This window comes from Molossus molossus, unplaced genomic scaffold (assembly GCF_014108415.1).
Source record: "Molossus molossus isolate mMolMol1 unplaced genomic scaffold, mMolMol1.p scaffold_m16_p_6, whole genome shotgun sequence".
In the NCBI taxonomy this organism is placed as follows: Eukaryota; Metazoa; Chordata; class Mammalia; order Chiroptera; family Molossidae; genus Molossus; species Molossus molossus.
The window spans coordinates 52,821,105-52,839,618 of record NW_023425399.1 but is presented as its reverse complement, the minus strand read 5'-3'; the positions used below and the strand labels follow the sequence as shown (position 1 = coordinate 52,839,618).

The 18,514-nt window shown below is 43.6% G+C and overlaps 1 protein-coding gene and 1 pseudogene across 3 annotated transcripts in view; one reads left to right on the top strand and one right to left on the bottom strand.

Annotated features, from left to right (window-relative positions):
- COPG1 (COPI coat complex subunit gamma 1) overlaps positions 1-8,081 on the bottom strand; it is a 37,017-nt gene extending 28,936 nt beyond the window's left edge. For 2 of the 3 annotated variants that reach the window (XR_004957005.1, XM_036244027.1), the window contains exons 1-11: positions 7,970-8,081; positions 6,974-7,026; positions 6,444-6,524; positions 6,118-6,189; positions 5,908-5,987; positions 4,444-4,519; positions 4,135-4,227; positions 3,665-3,751; positions 2,434-2,591; positions 2,203-2,336; positions 175-242 (exon numbers count right to left, since the gene is read on the bottom strand). Coding sequence is in view for 2 of the 3 variants with exons in the window: in XM_036244027.1 (XP_036099920.1) it covers positions 175-242; positions 2,203-2,336; positions 2,434-2,591; positions 3,665-3,751; positions 4,135-4,227; positions 4,444-4,519; positions 5,908-5,987; positions 6,118-6,189; positions 6,444-6,524; positions 6,974-7,026; positions 7,970-8,006 (939 nt within the window). In the remaining variant the exon portion in view is untranslated. The remainder of the gene's footprint in view (positions 1-174; positions 243-2,202; positions 2,337-2,433; positions 2,592-3,664; positions 3,752-4,134; positions 4,228-4,443; positions 4,520-5,907; positions 5,988-6,117; positions 6,190-6,443; positions 6,525-6,973; positions 7,027-7,969) is intronic. The other variant, XM_036244029.1, reaches the window with a different exon arrangement.
- Positions 8,082-10,300: 2,219 nt separating this feature from the next.
- Positions 10,301-17,158, top strand: LOC118619202 (annotated as a pseudogene).
- The last annotated feature ends 1,356 nt before the right edge of the window (positions 17,159-18,514 follow it).

Here is an 18,514-nt window from a genome sequence, read left to right as displayed (position 1 = left end):
GTCAGAGGTCCTTTGGAAGAACTCATCTTACCACCTGGTAGAAAGTAACTGTGATCAGGGCTACACCGATCCAGGTAAGATCAGGGACATGGAAATATCTCCAGCTGGAAAAGGCCACCTCCCGTGACCCTCTCAGCAGGCCAGGTCCTCCTTCCACCCACCTTGGACCTTTACCTTATTGAGGGTGCGGACAGCAGCATAGCGGAGAGCGGCCTTGGGTGAGCTGCAGAAAAGCTGGAGCACTGTAGGGAGATAGATGCCACGTGCCAGGCTGTTTTCACTGCTCAGCAGCTGGGAAAACCCAGGCAGGCCTCCGGGGAGACAGGCAGGAACAGGGCACTGAGAGCATGCAAAGGCTCTGAGGCTGTTCAAACCCAAACTCTCTGCTCGCCTCATTTCCCAGCTGGCACTCCCACCTCAACCAAGGAAGCAATTTCTCTCCTTGGGTACTTGAGCCATGAGCACAGAAGCCTTAATAGGCACGTGAGAGCCTAATGGATCCCATGAATGACAAGAGCTGCTGTTAACTGAGCACCTGCTGCTTGCCAGGCACTGTGCTGAGGAGCTACCATGCCTTGTCTCATTGATTCCTCACAACTCTATGAAGCAGCTATTGCTATTATCTCCATGTAACAGATAAGGAGAGTGAGGCACAAAGGGGTAAAGAAAAAGAAACTAAAGTAACTCTAGGTTAGCAGTAAGTAAATGGCAGAACCAGAACTGAAATCCAGGACTACCTGCACCTGAAGCCTGAGCCTTGGACCTCTGTGAAGTAGAACTCCATTCCTCTCTCCTGAGACACATACAGAAACCAACAGAACTTCCTCAGTCCTGGCTTAAACTATGGCCTTGGTTCCTATACTATGCAGGCACATGTCAGGCAGCATATACCTCCTGTGCCTTAGTTGTCAGAAAGCTCAGGGTTCAATTCTGCACCCGCAGCAGTAGTAAACAGGACTACAGTTTTCCGAGCTATCCATGTTACTTTCTATTACTTGGCTTTTTCTTTCTTACACTTTTTCAGGACTTATTTTTGTGTTTCTTAAAATAAGATAACTCTTATTTTGAAGGCTCTACCTTATTTATGTCTTTCATTATTCTGGAAATATGGGGAATACAGTAAGTGAATGAATACCCAAATCGGTGAATAAATTCATTTGGTTCTTGTATTTTTGTCCCTAAGAAGAGAGACTTCTCTCTTCAAACATAAATTCCACCTCTCTGCCTGGCCAGGTTGTACCATTATTATGGAGAATAGAAAAACAGGTTCACTCATTCCAAAAAAGCTACAACTCAAACTCTCCTGCCATCACATCTTGGCTTTCACTAGGTTTGTCCTTCTAGAACACTCTCCCTCTCTCTGAATATGTGTTTAACAAGCTTAAGAACCTCTCCTTTTCTAACCTCTCAACGTACTCACTTTCTAGTACCAAATTACTTGGCACAGCACATGCTTGCTATTCTGATATACAGTGAGATCACAACATCTAACAAAGAGACAAGTATAAACAAAGCAATGAATGAACGCTCAGACTAGATCTGAAACAACTAGAGGTGGGTGGATTCTTCTTAATAACAGCAAAGAACATTTTCACTGTGTTCACCATGGTGCTAGGCACTATTCTAAGCCATCTGTATAGATCACGCAAGTTTACTGTCTAGTATAATCTTATGTAACAGGCACAATTACTATCCACTATCCAGAGGTGAAATATGGACAGGATGGATGACTTGCCCAGGCTTACTCTGCTGCTAAGTAGAGAGCCATGACTCCCACCTGGCTATCCGGCTCATGTCCTGGCTCTGCCCTCTGAATTGCTTTCTCCTTTATCCTCAGCCCCTAGGGAGTATGCAGTGGTTTCATAACTGCTGGGTTCCTCCACCAGGCCCTCTTGCCATGGCTAGCCAGCCCAACAGGCTGTAGGGCAGATCTGAACCTCACCTATGTTACTTAACAGAGCCCCAGCCTCTTCAGTGGTAACATGGAACTAAAAGTACCTCACCCCACAAATGTAATGCATGTGAGAGGACCCAGCAGAGTGCCTAGCACAGAGCAGGTGCTTACTAGGTACTAATTCCTTTTCTTAAAATTAGACTGTGGCCTATTTGAGGGCATTTTCTTTCTTCCCCTAATCCCTAGTCAGGGCCTAGCTCCTAGAAGGCACAAATGTGTGAGGTTGGGGTGAAGAAATGTCTGGTAACCTGACACAGCTGGGGCCAGCTCTTTGGCACTGCAGCCTGGAAGATTGACAATGGCTGAGGCGGCCTCGTAGACCACCATCTCATGCTTGTTGCGCAAGCAGCTCTCGATGAAGTCAAACAGTGGGCTGTCATGGCTAAAAGAGAACATAGGCGGTAAGAAGAAGCTGGAAATGGCCCAGCATGATAGGTTGAATGAGACATCATCTAGTGAGGAGAGACAAGAGCTGTTACCTGCTGTCTTCCTCTTCCAGCTGCTTGCTGGCCACCCGAATCATCATGCAGTAGGCAAAGGGAGACTTGAGGCCATGCCGAGTGAACTTGCTAATCATCTTATTGACAGCCAGGCGGTCATTCCTACGTACATGGTATAGGAGCCCCAGTGCATGGTACTAGAGGACAGAAGATAGCAGAGCACAAACATGTGAAGCCTACGTCTACTAGTTGTGTGTCCCTGGGCAGGCCACTGCATGTCTCTGGGCTTCAGCCTTCTGATTTTAAAAATGGGAATCATAGTAGCTGCATCAAAGAGTGGCTGTGACAAGTCCTCCAGATGGTCTGTATAGATAGCTCCTGACACAGTGCTCAACAAACCACATGAATATATTTCGAGTTCTTCTTCCTGCCCCTCCCCACCCTGGCCCCTAATCACAGATAATGGCAAACCCTACATAGATAGATATTCTTAGCCCACTGACTCGCCCAAAGACACATGGCTGGTACTGGAAAAGCAAGATCTAGAGGACCTGAAATCCAGGGACTCTATTCTAGAGATGTAAGATCTACAAAGTTATCTCTTGTCCCTTCTGCCCTTTCTGTTTCCTTACCAGAGTGGCAAGTGGCATTCAAGTGCTAAATAGGTTATGGGTGCCTTCTATGTGAGAAGCTTCTCTGAACCTGGAAAGTATTTTGAGGGGTCACAGCTGACCCTGGAAATGAGAATCAGTTCAAAGGGTGAAGAGATAAGTACACGGAAACTGCCTATGGGTATGTACCAGATGTGTCAGGTGTTATAGATGTTGTCTCATTTTATCCTCACAGCTTTGTCAGGTAGGAACTTTCATTCCCATTTTACAGATAAACTGAGAGCCACAGAAATAAAAGGAATTCCTTGCCTAAATCACTAAAGAGTTACACAGACAAAATCCCACTGATACTTCCACGTATCACTAACAAAGCCAGCTTGGCAACGGTCCTCTGACTGCCTGAGTCAGGTTTGCTACAGTGAATACCCAATAATTTTATCAAAATATTTTCAAATTTTTGCAACAGATGTTAAGCAGTCTCTAACCTAAGCCCCTCTCCACAAAGTCCCTCAAATCTCCCCATAATCCAATGACAAAAGAATTAAATCCTGCTCTGGCTAGGGGCAACCAAGATCTCTGTGGTGAGAGTCCATTCTGACTAGCCAGTGCCATGCCATCTGCCTAAATATTTTAAATACACTGCTCCACTCATACCTCACCTGGACCATGATGTTATCACTGGATGCCGCCTCCTGGGCCTCATTCACCCAGCGCTTGACCACGTCAAAGCTGCACTTCAACAGGTGCTGTGGGCATTAGGGCACATCAAGGAACAGGAAGACAGGAGGCTCTCCCATCACATCTGCTGGGCCTGGCTTGTAGTTCAGCTAGGCCCTGGTTCTTCCCTCAGACCTCTCTATTTTCTTGGTCCTCTGAGATGGTGTACTCTCTCTCCCCCAGGCCCAAACTCCTACAATATGTCACCCCAAAGGTTATTCAACTGGCCCCTCCTTAACAACCCAGAATTCCCGGCACTCTTCGCTAAGAAGTTAAGTGAGACTCTCAGATCTGGGGTTACAGAAACATTATTACCTATTAGAAAGCAACTCTGATATTTTCTTCAGTTTCCTAATCCTGCACCCCCCACCCCAACCCCTGATCCTGCAGGACCCCGGCTGCAGCTACACACCAGGGAAGACACCAGGGCAGAACTGGAGACACTGGGCACCTTGTCCACGATAGCCTGTTTCATGTAGCGCTCAATAGCCTGCAGCATGGTGCTCTGTGGGGACAAAGAGTAGGGCAAGAGGGGACCCAATCAATCCTCAATAACCTTCAGGAAACAGATGATTGGGTGTGGAGAAGTGAGACGAGAAGGAAGCAAACATGTTTCCTGTGTACCCCAACCCTTATCACCTGGTGCAGGGCTTTGCCCAGGAGACAGGAACAACCTGAAGCATGCAAAAAACAGATGGCTGGGTAGTGGCAGAAGACTCACATCAGTGATCTGGCAGAGGGCTCGCACGGCTGGTCCCCGGTAGTTGTCTTCTTTCCCAGTCATGTCCTTTGTCAAGCTGCAGTGGAGGAAGGTGTTGTCCACACTCAGGAGCCTAGCCTGCCCTCCCCAAGCCCACGTCCTCATCCATTCCTCTCTAGCTCCCAGCACCACACTTACCTGAATTACTATACAAGTCTCCTAATTAATGTTCTTCATTTTTGCCTCATCTAAGCCAAACTCCATGAAGCAGCCAAATGGAAGATTTTTTATAAAACTCAAAACCGACCCCAGGTCACTCCCCTGCTTTTACTAAAATGTTTCTGAGGCTTCCTACTGTTATTACCATCAAGTATAAACTCTTTAACAACAAAGTCCCCAAATAGGCCATGCGATTTTTCCTCTCCAGGTATTTGTGTATGCTGTTTTCTTAGCCCGGAAAAGTTCTCACCCTATCACCTCCATCTCTGTCCTGCTAGTTCCTACTCCTTGTTCAGGACTCCACTCAGACAGTTCTTCTAGAACAGCAGTTCTCAACCTGTGGGTCGTGACCCCTTTGGGGGTCAAAGGACCTTTTCACAGGGGTCGCCTAAGACATAACAGTAGCAAAATTACAGTTATGAAGTAGCAACAAAAATAATTTTATGATTGAGGATCACTACAACATGAGGAACTGTATTAAAGGGTCATGGCATTAGAAAGGTTGAGAACCACTGTTCTAGGAGGGCTTTCCTGATCCAAATTCAAACTGGGTGCCCTTATGGTCTGCTCTCACAGCCCATCATATGTCTCATAGCAAATCATATTATATCCTATCTGAATGATCTGACTGCCTGGTTATTTCTCTATGAATTCTTGGGGCTACAGAGGGTATGTCTGTCTTATTTGCTACTTTGTTCCCAGAGCTAAACACAGAAACTGACAGACAGTCAACAGATATTTTATAAATGAACCTACAAATAAATATATAATGTCTCCCTCTACACCCCCCAAAAAAACTGTGACAAGAAGAAGATATAAGAGAACTGAGCCCTAGTTCTTTAGGGCAGGGATATACTTTAGTTACATCTGTTCCCTGAATTACTCAGCCTAATGTAGAAACCAGTACTTAGTAAAGAAGTCTATTTGTATACCTCTTGTATTCTCTATGTCCATTTTTTCTTGTGTTCTCTCTTGGAACTCACTAAAGTCCTTGTGAGAATTCCAGGCTAGCTCAGGTGACTAAGAGGAATCTAAGGGAAGGCAGAGTTTGTGCCTGAGCTAACATCAGAGAATTAAAAGGGAAGCAGCACACTCTAGAGGGTGCCATGGGGTGGGCAGCTGTAAATGAAGGATGAGGGAATCAGAAGATGAAAGGGCATCTAGAAATATGTAAATCAAAAGTCTCACTGTCTAGTATACATGAGAAAAAATGTCTCTGTATCAAAAGAACCCATCAGAGGAACCACCCACAGATCCAAAGCTTACCTACTGGTGACAATGATGACATCCTCGGCAATGCAAGACATCTCCTTGATGGTCAAGTAGCACATCCGACGAAGGGTGGGCTGGGAAAGAGATGGAAAATGTTCTATGACTCATAGCCCAGCATGAGGGACTGGGTTAGAAAAAGAAAAATCCAGACTACACAAAACTCCAGATTTTTCCCTCGAGGAAAGCTGAGCTTGTGGCACTTACATCATTGGACTGAAAGAGCTTGGTCATGGCAAAAAAGGCCTCAGTTGCTTCAGTGGTCCCCAGGTGCTCTCCCTATTTTAATGAAAAAATAAGTCTTAGCTTGGGATGGAGGAGCCAGAAGGCTCTTCCTGCTGGATCAGCCCAGGCCAGATCCTCAGACCCTGCAGAGGCTCCATCAAAGGCAACACATCAGAGTTGGACTCTGAGGGGACACAGAACTGGCTACAAACCACACATGGGCTGTTAAATAGTCTAAGGGCTATTTGATTTGAGTACCCCAACATCTCTCAACTCTATTTTCTCCACCCCTAAGTCTCCTCTGTTACCTGGTTTATGAGATAAAGGATCTTGGTGAGAATGTGGGCACATTTCCGAGGGTTGATGGGAGTTTCATTAAATACACGGGCCTAAGAAGAAGAGATCAAGAATATTACTTTCTAGCATAGTTTCCTTCCATTGATTACCATCATGCATATTCAAGGGCTGAGAAGTCCCAGAGTAAATAAATACACTTGCTTAGATAAACTTATTTTCATAAAGAAAGTTTTGTTTTTTATTTGTTTAATTCATCTATTAATAACTCCTGAAATCTTCCTTAATTTAAATATTAGTTAGGCATGTATTCATTTATTGACTAATAGATACTTAGTAAATGTCTGTTAACTAGAAAGAGAAATGAAGAACAACAAAAATGTAAGCATAATGAACTCTCTCCAGGAACAAAGTTTTCCTGTCTTTCCAGGAAGAGGTTTCTCCCCTATTGTTCTTTAAATCAGCATTTTTAATGTGTTAGTATATCAATTGAATCCATCCTGAACATTATGATGAAAGAGAGAGGGGAGCAAATGACACTTGCCTCCTGGAGTACTGCACTCTTCTCGAGGTGCTGGAATGGGTTGGAGCCTCCACCTATGGTCAGAGAACAGAGAAGACTGACTGAGTACAAGTTGTGACCCTGAATTTCAAAAGTCTCTCATAGAGAAGGGACAGATGTCCCTACTGTTTACCTAATCAAGTTCAAACTCCTCTGAATGGCAACCAAAGCTCTACAACCTGTGTATAAATCATACCACTCTCCTGTAAGGGTTGCCCTGTACCCCAAATTACTTACAGTTACTCATTAGCCCTAGTACAGTCCTCTGTGCCTTTCATAGTGTCTTCTCTTGCATATTTTTATGCAAATGGTACTTAACTGACTCCCTGCTATGTGTGGGGACCACCATCTCCCAGTGAGTAGATTTCTTCACAGCAGATGCCATATTTGCAATTAACTACGTTTTATTATTTTTTGGTTTACGTCTCTTGCCTCCATTATGCCTGAGACCATTCTAATATTACCAGTTTAAGCAGTGAGTATCTCATTTGTTCTACTGCAGTATCAGGACACAATAAAGTGCCTGGAATACAGTTAGCGCTCAATATGTTTGCTGAATGAATGAGTGTCCAGGTTCTCAGTCGCAGGACACTGGCTCTAGAGATATCGCCCTAGTTTGGCCATCACCAAAGCGCCTCGGCGAATCCCAAGAGATACGACAGGAAAAAGGGACAAAGGAGAATCTGCTACTTCCCTGACAGATGCGGAAACTGAGGCACAAAGAAGCGCGTGACACGCTCAAGGTCACCCAGCGAATCGCGGTCGGAGCTTACGAATGGGGAGGCGGGTGCAGTGGGGCATGCTCGGGCTCTCCGTGGCTTGCCACTGATATGTTGTAGACCTTCGCACAAGCCTCTGACTGGCAGTGGGCCTAGGCCAGAACAGAAGCCTCGAAGCAGGGCTCCCAGGCAGGGTGCTGAGAGCCTGCGCGATGGTACAGCTTTCCCCAGGCCTAGCTCCAGGATTAGATCCGCTCACCCGATTCCTCGTCTTTCTTGTCGAATTTCTTCAGCATGACGGTGCCGGCGGGGACACAAAACCAGCCCTGGTCTGATGGCAGTTCCACGCAAACACTTCCGCCGGCCACGTAACCCTGCGTTCTGCGCAGGCGCACTCCGCGCTCTGCGCAGGCGCACATGTAGGTCGCACAGCCTTCTGGGGCTTTAACCTTGTCCTGGCCAGGAAGGGGCTGGGGCTTGTTAGGGAGATTGAGGGGGTAGCGGAGGCCTTAGGCTCGGAACTGAGGGGCACCCCACCTGTGCGCGGTACTCTCACCTTACCTGTACAATAGGAGGAGGAGGAGTCCCCGCATAATTGCGTTGTGGCGTGAGTTTAAACCGGCTTTCGAAAGTGAGGCGCCCACCACACTCTCTCGCAGTAGACCCCCAATTCATGTTACCTGTTTTTATTATCACCTTATCAGGGAGGCCTCTCTAGCCACTCCTCACGTTCAGCCCCCCTCCCCCCCCCCCACTTCCCTGGCCTGATTTTTCTCCCTAACTAAAATCATTATCTAACACACTATTTTTAATTTGTTGCTCGTATTGTCTTTTTATTCACTGCCGTGGAACATAATAGGTGCTCAGTAAACTATTCTTGAATGAATTAATGCATGAATTTGCTCTTATAGTTTACCTCTGCCCACCTCCTATCGGGTCTGCTCCTGGTGAAAATTATTTTGTACTTTAACCTTCAGGCATCTAACTAAAGCCCTGGCCTGTTTGCTCCGCGGTTAGAGCATGGGCCCGGGGACCAGAGAGTCCCGGTTGGGTTCCTGCTAGGGGCACATACCTCGGTTGCAGTTTGTCCCTGTCAGGGTTGGGGTCGTGTGGTTGCAATTTGTCCCTGGCAGGGTTGGGGTCGTGTGGGTGGCGGCCACTGGATGTGATTCTCTCACATGGATGTTTCTCTCTCTCTCTCTCTCTTTCTCTCTCTCTCTCTCTCTCTCCCCTCCCTCCCTCCCCCTCTGGCTCTATCTGAAGGTAAATAAAATTTTTAAAAAGTCCTCTGGTGAGGATAAAAAAAATCAGCATAGAAACTTCAACGTGCTTTTAAAATACTTTGGGTATTTATCTGGAACCAGTTAGTCATGCCGCCTAGCGCGGGGGCGGGGGGGGGGAGGGGGGGCGGAAGAAGTGGGAAGGAGGAGAATGAAACATCACCTAGGGTTTATCTTTCTTGGGACTTAGGCAGCACACCTTGAAGACAAGGTAAGAACGGAACCTGCCATCGTGCCAAATTGCATTGGCTACCACAAAGCCGAGTCAGGATGACTGAACGCTGCAATGAGTGGCACCAGCCTGACTTGGGAAGAGACAGTCTGAAGACCAGCGGGATGAGAAGGAGCCCTGCTGAGCGGAGAGGAGCGGCGGGAGGGGCGGGAGGTTGGGGGCACTGGCCGAAGGTGAGGATGACAGCGGAGCAGGAGGGAGAGGCTTGCCTTCAGGCTTTGCAGAGTAGGGCTGGGGCCTAGCAGGACATAGGGAATGGGAAGAGAGATTTTGCTTCAAGGAGCAATTGTCAAGAACCATATACAGTAGGTATATGTTCAAAATCTTTAACCAGTAATCCTACCCCTTATCCGGAGGAAATTATCCAAAAGAAGAAAATAAAATTGCTCAATGAAGCAGTTTGCAGCCAGAAAATTGGAAACACCCTAAATGTCCAGCAATAAGGGGATGATTATGGGAATTATGGTACAGCCATGGGATGAAATATTCTACACACTTTATAAAGGAATATTTCTTTTCTGTTTGCTTGTTTTTAATATATTTTAAAAATTATAGTTGACATACAATATTATATTAGTTTCAGGTGTACAACATAGTGATTAGACAAAAGGCTATTTCTGATGACTTGGGAGGCAATATGCAAACTTCTTATAATGAGACATTTAAAAAGAAAAGCAGAATGTAAAAGTGTTCACAATTAAGGTGAAATACATTTGGCTCATGGTTAAAAACCAGAAAAGAACCCCAGAGATTTGGATTGTTGTGTTAAGACTGTGAAATACATATGAATTGTGTTGAGTTAGTCTTTTATGTTATGATATTCTAGAAAACTATATACCAAGGGCAATTTTTATAAACCTCAACTTTACAATGAAAATTGTGGTTTATGACTCCAGCTTTAAGTATGGGCTTATAAGTAATTGTAGGATTATTATTATTAAATCCTCACTCAAGGATATTTTTCCATTGATTTTTAGAGTGGAAGAGAGGGAGGGAGAGAGACAAAGAGAGAGAGAAACACCGATGTGAGAGAGACACATGGATTAGTTGCCTCCCAGACCACCCAACCAGGCTGGAGATGGAACTTGCAACCCAGGTACGTGCCCTTGACTGGGAATCGAACCTGAGACCATTTGGTCTGATGGCCAGTGCTCTAACTGCTGAGCCAAACTGGCCAGGGTAGATTTTTATTACTTTTTATATGTAATATATATTCTTCATAATTGCTAAATCCTTGGTAGAAACACAGAATACTGAAAGTACAAGAGAAACTGGAGAAACCTGGATAACACTGGTAGATTGTACCAATATCAGTATCCTAGTTGTGATATTTTTTTTATCTTCACCGGAGAACATTTTTCCATTTTTGTTTAGATAGAGTGGGAGGGAATGAGGGAGGGGGAGAGAGAGAGAGAGAGAGGGAGAGGGAGAGAGAGAGAGAGAGAGAGAGAGAGAGAAAGAGAAACATACATCACCGTGAAAGGGACACATCAAGTGGCTGCTTCCCACACGCCAGGGCCAGGGATGAATCGCTACTGAGGTACATGCCCTTGACCGGAATCGAACCCACAAATCATTGGTCCACAGACCGATGCTCTAACCACTGAGCCAAATTGGCCAGGGCTATTTTTATTAATTTTACTAGTTTTGAAAAATTGAGACAAAATCTACATACCTTAACATGCACTACTTTAAAGCATACAATTCAGTGGTTTTCAGTATATTCACAATATTGTGTTCCCATTACCACTAATTCCAGAACATTTTTATCACCCCCCAAGAGAAATTCATATTTATTAGCAGTCATTTTCCCTTCCTCACTCCCCTTCTCAGGCTCCTCCAACCATTAATCTACTTTTTTATCTCTGTGGATTTGCCTATTCTGGATATTTCATGTAAATTAAATCATACAATATATGGCCATTTCTGTGTCTGGCTTCTTTCACTTATTGTAATATTTTTAAGGTCCACCCATGTTTTAGCATGAATCAGTACTTCATTTCTTTTTATTGCTGAATAATATTACATTTTCTGGATGTACCACATTTTGTTTATCAATTCATCAGTAGACATACATTTGGGTTGTTTCTATTTTTTGTCTCTTGTGAATAAAGCTGCTATGAACATGTGTGTACAAGTTTTTTATGATATATGTTTTCTAATCTCTTGAGTATATACGTAGAAGTAGAAATGCTGATCACATGATAACTTCATGTTTAACTTTTTGAGACACTGCCTGTTTTCCAAAGCATCTGCACCACTTTACAGTCCTACAGGCAGTGTATAAATGTTCAAATTTCTCCACATTGTTACCAACACTTGTTATTGTCTTTATTATATCCTAGTGAGTATGAGGTGGTATTTTGTTGTGGTTTTGATTTGCATTTCCCTGCCTAGTAGCTAGTGATATTGAGCATCTTTTTAGGTGCTTACTGGTCATTTATAGATCTTTGAAGAAATGTCTATTCAGATCCATTGCTCACTTTTAATTTAAATTAAGGTTTATTTATTCTTTTATTATAGAGTTTTAAGCCAAGATAATGAAGATTTATCTCTATGTTTTCTCCTAAGAGTTTTATAGTTTTACTTCTTACATTTAGGTCTTTATCCATTTTGAATAAGTTTTTCTAGATGGTGTGAGGTAGGGGTTCAACTTCTTTCTTTTGCATGTGGACATCCCGGCACCATCTGTTTTTGTTTTTGTTTTTTTTTTATGAATTTTTATTTATTTTTTTGTTACAGATATTTTACCTTTTTACCCCATTGGCACCCCCCACCCCACCCCGCCTCCACCCTGTCCCCGGCTTAGTTGTCCATGTCCATTGGTCATGCATACATGACCAATGGTTTATCTCTTCCCACCCCCCCACCCCCCATCCCCTCTTCTGAGGGATGTCAGTCTGTGCCCTACTTCCATGTGTCTGGGTCTACTGTATTCTTCAGACTGTTATGTTCATTATATTCCGTATATAAGTGAGATCATGTGGTATTTGTCTTTTTCTGCTTGGCTTCTTTCACTTAGGATAATACTTTCCAGGTCCCTCCATGTCGTCTCAAAGGATAAGAGATCTTTCTTTCTTACCGCTGCATAGTACTCCATTGTGTATATGTACCACAGCTTTTTTATCCATTCGTCTACTGGTGGACACTTGGGCTGTTTCCAGATCTTAGCTATTGTAAATAGCCGGCACCATCTGTTGAAAAGACTGTTCTTTTCCCCCACTGAATTGTGTTGGCACTTTTGTAGAACAAAACAAAACAAAACAAAACAAAAAACACCAATTGGCCATAAATGTATAGATTTATTTCTGGACTCTTTTTATTCCATTGATCTATATACTGTACTTTTGCAAGATGATACAATTGGGTGAAACTGGGCAAAGGTACCAAAAATTTGTCTGCATTATTTCTTACAACTGCAGGTAATCCACAATTACTTTAATAAAAATTTAATTTAAAAAGCAGTTAGAGTGTTGGCCTGTGGACCAGAGTCTCAGGCTTGATTCTGGTCAAGGGCACGTACCTCGGTTGTGGTTTGATCCTCAGCTCTGGTTGGAGTTGTACAGGAGGTAACCAATTGATGTGTCTCTCTCACATCAATATTTCTTTCTTTCTCTCTCTCCCTCCCTCCCTCCCTTCCAATGGAAAATCAATGGAAAAATATTCTTGGGTGAGGATTAAAATAAAAAAATAAAAATAAAAATATTTTTTTTATTATTTAAAGATAATAGTAAAAAGCAGAGATTACTTTTATGGTACTTTCTCACCACCAGCACCACCCCAGAACTAAAAGAATATCCTCAGCCTTCCTCTGAGGTGCCCACTTTCACCATCCAGGTGGCACCAACTCTCTTTTTACCTCTAATTTATCAGAAGTCAGAGCAGGAAGAGGTTCTGCCAGAGATTCTTGCCAAGAGCAGAGCCCCTTGACAGTCTCTGGCTGCCCACCAGAATGACTCAGGGGACTTCCAGAGTCCTGAGCCTGCCCCAAGGGCCCCCAATATTATAGGGAGACTCGATGTTTGCTTTAGGGGAAGCTTATAACCTCGTAAAATGAGTTTACCAGTCAAAGAATCAGTCCCCTATTCCTTCTCTCAAATTAAAAAATTTTAGGATGACATAATGACTATCTCCTCTCCCACCTTTGCAAACTATGCTTCTCTGTAATAAGCTATGATTATTAATAGGTAGAGAGATCACAATACAAGTGCTGGCATTTATCAAGGACTCACAAGAAGATGACACTTCATATCCTAAAGCCACCAAAAGAAAGTTAAAAGTAAACATTACAGCTATACCTCATTTTATTTCACTTTGCTTTATTGCACTTCATTTTTGATGCTTCCTAGATGTGTGTTTTTACAAATTACAAGTTGTGGCAACCCTGCTTTGAGCAAGTCTACTGGTGCCATTTTCCAAGAGCATTTGCTCACTTGGCTGTGTCATATTTTGATAATTTTCACATTTCCAACTTTTTTGTTATTTGTTATGGTGATCTGTGATGAGTGATCTTTGATGTTACTATTGTAATTGTTTTGGGGCACCATGAACCATGCCCATATAAGATGGTGGAATTAATAGATAAATGTATGTGGATTGTGACTACTTCACTGGCCATTCCCCATCTCTCTCCCTCTCTTTGGGCCTCCCTATTCCCTGAGACACAGCAATATTAAAATCAGGCCAATTAATAATCCTACAATGACCTCTAAGTATTCAAGTGAAAGGAAGAGTTGCACATCTCCCACTTTAAATCAAAAGCTAGAAATGATGAAGATTAGTGAGGAGGGCATGTTGAAAGCTGAGATAGGTCTAAAGCTCAGCCTCTTGTACCAGTCAGCCAAGTTATGAATGCAAAGGCACAGTTCCTGAAGGAAATTAAAAGTGCTACGCCAATGAACATATGAATGGTAAGAAAGCAAAACAGCTTTATTGTGGATAAGGAGAAAGTTTTAGTGGTCTTGATAGATCAAACTAGCTGCAACATTCCCTTAAGACAAAGCTTAATCCAGAACAAGGTCCTAACTCTCTTCAACTCTTTTTTTTTTTTTTTAATCCTCATCCAAGGATATTTTTTTATTTATTTACAGATAGAGTTGGAGGGGGAGAGAGAGAGAGACACCAACTGAGAGAGACACATCGATTGGTTGCCTCCTGCTGAACCGCGACCAGGGCCTGGGACCGAACCACAACCAAGGGACATGCCCTTGACCAGAATCAAACCCGTGACTCTTTGGTCCTCAGGCCAATTCTCTAACTGCTGAGTCAAATCAGCCAGGGCTCTCTTCAGTTCTTTGAAAGTTGAGAGAGGTAAGGAAGCTGCAGAAGAAAAGTTTGAAGCTAGCAGAGGTTGGTTCATGAGGTTTAAGGAAAGAAGCCATCTCCATAAAAGTGCAAGGTGAAGCAGCAAATACTGATGTAGAAGCTGCAACAAGTTATCCAGAAGTTATAGCTAAAATAATGAATGAAGGTGGCATAAACAACAGATTTCCAATGTAGGTGAAACAGCCTTATATTGGAAAAAGATGCCATTTAGGACTTTTATAATTTGAAAGAAATCAATGCCTGGTTCAAAGCTTCAAAGGACAGCCTGACTCTGTTGTTAGGGGTTAATGCAGCTGATGACATAAAATTAAAGCCATTGCTCACTTACCATTGTAAAAATTCTAGGGCCCTTAGAATTATGCTAAACCCTGGCTAGTGTGGCTCAGTTGGTTGAAGTGGCATCCCATAAACCAAAAGGTCTCCAGTTAGATTTTCCCGGTCTCCCCGCTACCCCACACCCCCACCTCCTCTCTTTATGATAGCACAACTGCTTACAGTATGGTTTACTGAATACTTTAAGTCCACTATTGAGATCTACTGATCAGAAAAATAGATTCCTTTCTAAATATCTCTGCTAATTAGCAATGCAGCTGGTCACCCAGGAGATGTATGAGATTAATGTGGTTTTTGTGTCTGATAACATAGCATCTATTCTGCAACATATAGATCAAGGAGCAATTTTAACTTTTAAATCTTATTCTTTAAGAAATGCATTGTGAGTGCCTACTTCCTGCATGGCCCCACAGCCTCTACAGGGTGAGGGGAATACTGAGCCAGGGCAATGCCTGCTCAGGTCATGCTCCCTGCTGCCCTTAGCCCCACGCCCTTGTCCCACTGCCACCATGGCCAAGAAGCACAAGACAGTGGCACTCGTCATCGTCATACAAAGATTACGCAGACAAACCCTTGGAGAAGCCCCTGAAGCTGGTTCTCAAGGTTGGAGGAAGTGAAGTGACCTCTCTGGATCTGGCCATGACTCCAGTTACTAAGATGATAGGGAATACCATAAGCAAGAGAGGCACAAAGAAAAGAAAAAAGGAAAAAGAGAAGGAGAAATATCTGGACAATGAAGAAAGAAGGAAGCAAAAGGAAGAGAAGAAGTGGAAATGGGAAAAGGAATACTGTGACACAGAGGGAGAGGCTGATGACTTTGATCCTGGGAAGAAGATAGAGGTGGAGCCACCCCCTGACTGGCCAGTTTGAGCATGCCAGACACAGCCAGCTGAAAATGAGAGAACATGTATTCGGCAATTACTAGAGCATTTCTTCCACCAGCTCCAGAGAAAAGATCCTCATGGATTTTTTGCTTTTCTAGTCATGGATGCAGTTGCTCCTGGATATTCAATTATAATAAAACATCCAATGGATTTTGGCACAATGAAAGACAAAATCATGGCTAATGAATACAAGTCAGTCACAGAATTTAAGGCAGATTTCAAACTGAGGTGTGATAATGCAGTGACATACAACAGACCAGACACCATGTACTACAAGATAGCTAAGAAGATCCTTCATGCAGGCTTTTAGATGATGAGCAAACAGGCAGCTCTTCTGGGCAACAAAAACACAGCTGTTGAACCTGTTCCAAAAGTTGTACCTGTACAAGTAGAAATTGCCAAGAAATCTAAAAGGCCGAATAGAGAAGTCATCAGCTGCATGTTTGAGCCAGAAGGAAATGCTTGCAGCTTGACTAACAGCACAGCAGAAAAACATGTGCTGGCCTTGGTGGAGCATGCAGTGGATGAGGCTCTGGACAGGATCAACCAACTCCTTCTAGGTGGCAAGATGGGCTGCTATCTGAAGAAGAGCAGATATGGGAGCCTGCTCTATAGGGTAGTCAACAGGGCTGAGCCAGATGCCGACGAGGAGGAGACCCACCTGATGTACCTGAGCTCACTTTCCAGCAAGCCACTCTCTGGCTTAACTTCACCACACTAGGCTTCAAAGACGAGAGAAGGAGCAAAGTCACTTTTCTCTAAAGTGCCAGTACTGTACTTTCAATGCATAATAATTCTGTATTTGGAGATTTGATATCAGATGAAATGGAGCTTCTGTATTCTGCTTACGGAGATGAGACGGGTGTGCAGTGTGTGCTGAGCCTGCAAGATTTTGTGAAGGATGCTGGGAGCTACAGCAAGAGAATGGTGGATGATCTGGACTAGATCACAGGTGGAGACCACTCACAGATGCTCTTCCAGCTAAGGCAGAGAATTGTCCCAATGAAGCCCCCAGATGAAGTAAAGGCTGGGGGCTTCCTGGGAAATGGCAGCTCTGTGCTGCATTTCATGTAAATGAAGTCATATTCTGATGTCTCTTGGGACATCTCCATGCTCAGCCCTCTGGGGAAAGTGAAGAAGGAGCTAGACCATGATGACAGCCATTGCAACTTGGACAAGGCGACAAAGCTCTTACAGGACCTGCATGAGGCACAGGCAGAGTGTGGGGCTCCTGGCCATTGTCCAACCTCAGCTCCCTGTCTAACACCTCCAACATGGATCAGCACCACTTGGGAAGTCCTTCTCACCTCAGTGTCGGTGAGCAGTCAGAGGTCACCCATAACCCATATGAATTTGGTCAGTCTCCAGAACCTGTAGCCTCTACAAAGAGCTAACCTTGTAGATAGTCTTCTATTGTTTTTGTTTTGTTTTTTGTTTTGTTTTTTTAGGTTTTATTTGCATATACAGAGTTTTTGTTGTGAGACAAAGACTTTCATGTCCCATGTTCCATGGGAAGCAGTCTGGGGAGGTGGTGAATTCTCTGATATCATGTTGGCTGCACATAGATGAACTGTTTCTGTAGATAGTCCTATGAATATGAATAGTGGAAATCCTATATAAAGGGTGTGTGACCAGATAGTATAAAGCTAGTGTGCTCTGTCTCTGAGCTTCATGGTATTAGTAAAGCCCTTGTCTGTGGCTGGTCTGGACACACCTGTTCTGCCCGATGTCCTTCACAAGTGGCCCTTGGGAAACACATGATAGAGTCTATTTGTGTTCTTTTGGGGATCTTGTATGTTCTTTCCCTCCTGCCTCCCACATCCCCACATTTCTGAGAAAAATCATGGTAGGAGCCACACAGGAGCATGTGAGGAGCTGGTTGCACATCCTGTGGCCTTGGACAGGCAGGAAGTTGAGTGCAGCTTCCTCTGTTCTCTTTGTAATTCACATGCGTAAGAAAGGAGTACATTCTGCTGGAAGACATAGAGGTCAACTGCCCTACCGATTACAATGAAGTGTTATGTCCATAAAATGTTTTTTTATTGCTGGATACCTATTTATATCAGCAAAATATAAATACAGATCTTAAAAAGATACACAAAGAGTGTAATTGCATGGAATTATTTATAGCACTGCTAGGTGTTCTCTTTTGAGTGACTTTTCAGTAAAAATCCTTTGTCACACACACACACACACACACACACACACACACACACACACACACATGCATTTTTTAAGGCTCTGTCTGCCATAGTGATTCCTCTGATGGATCTCAGCAAAGTAAACTGAAAACCTTCTTGAAAGGAGTCATAATTCTAGATTCCAATAAAAAAATTCATGATTCATGGGAAGAGGTCAAAATAGCAACATTAACAGCAGTTTGGAAGAAGTTGATTCCAATCCTCATGGATAACTTTGAGGGATTCAAGACACTAGTGGGGGAAGTAACTAAATGTGGTTGAAACACCAAGAGAAGTAGAATTACAAATGGAGACTGAAGATTTGACTGAATTGTGAAGTCTCATGGTAAAATGAGTGGATGAGAAGTTGCTCTATTTTTGTCCTCTTTTAAAAAAATATTTTTTTAACTTGATTTTTAGACAAGTAGGAAGGGAGAGAGAGAGAGAGAAACACCAATTGGCTGTCTCCTGCATGTCCCCTACTGGGAATTGAGCTCGAAACCTAGGCAATGTGCCCTGATCAGGAATCAAACAGGCAGCTCACCTTTTTTTTTCTTTATTGATTCTAGA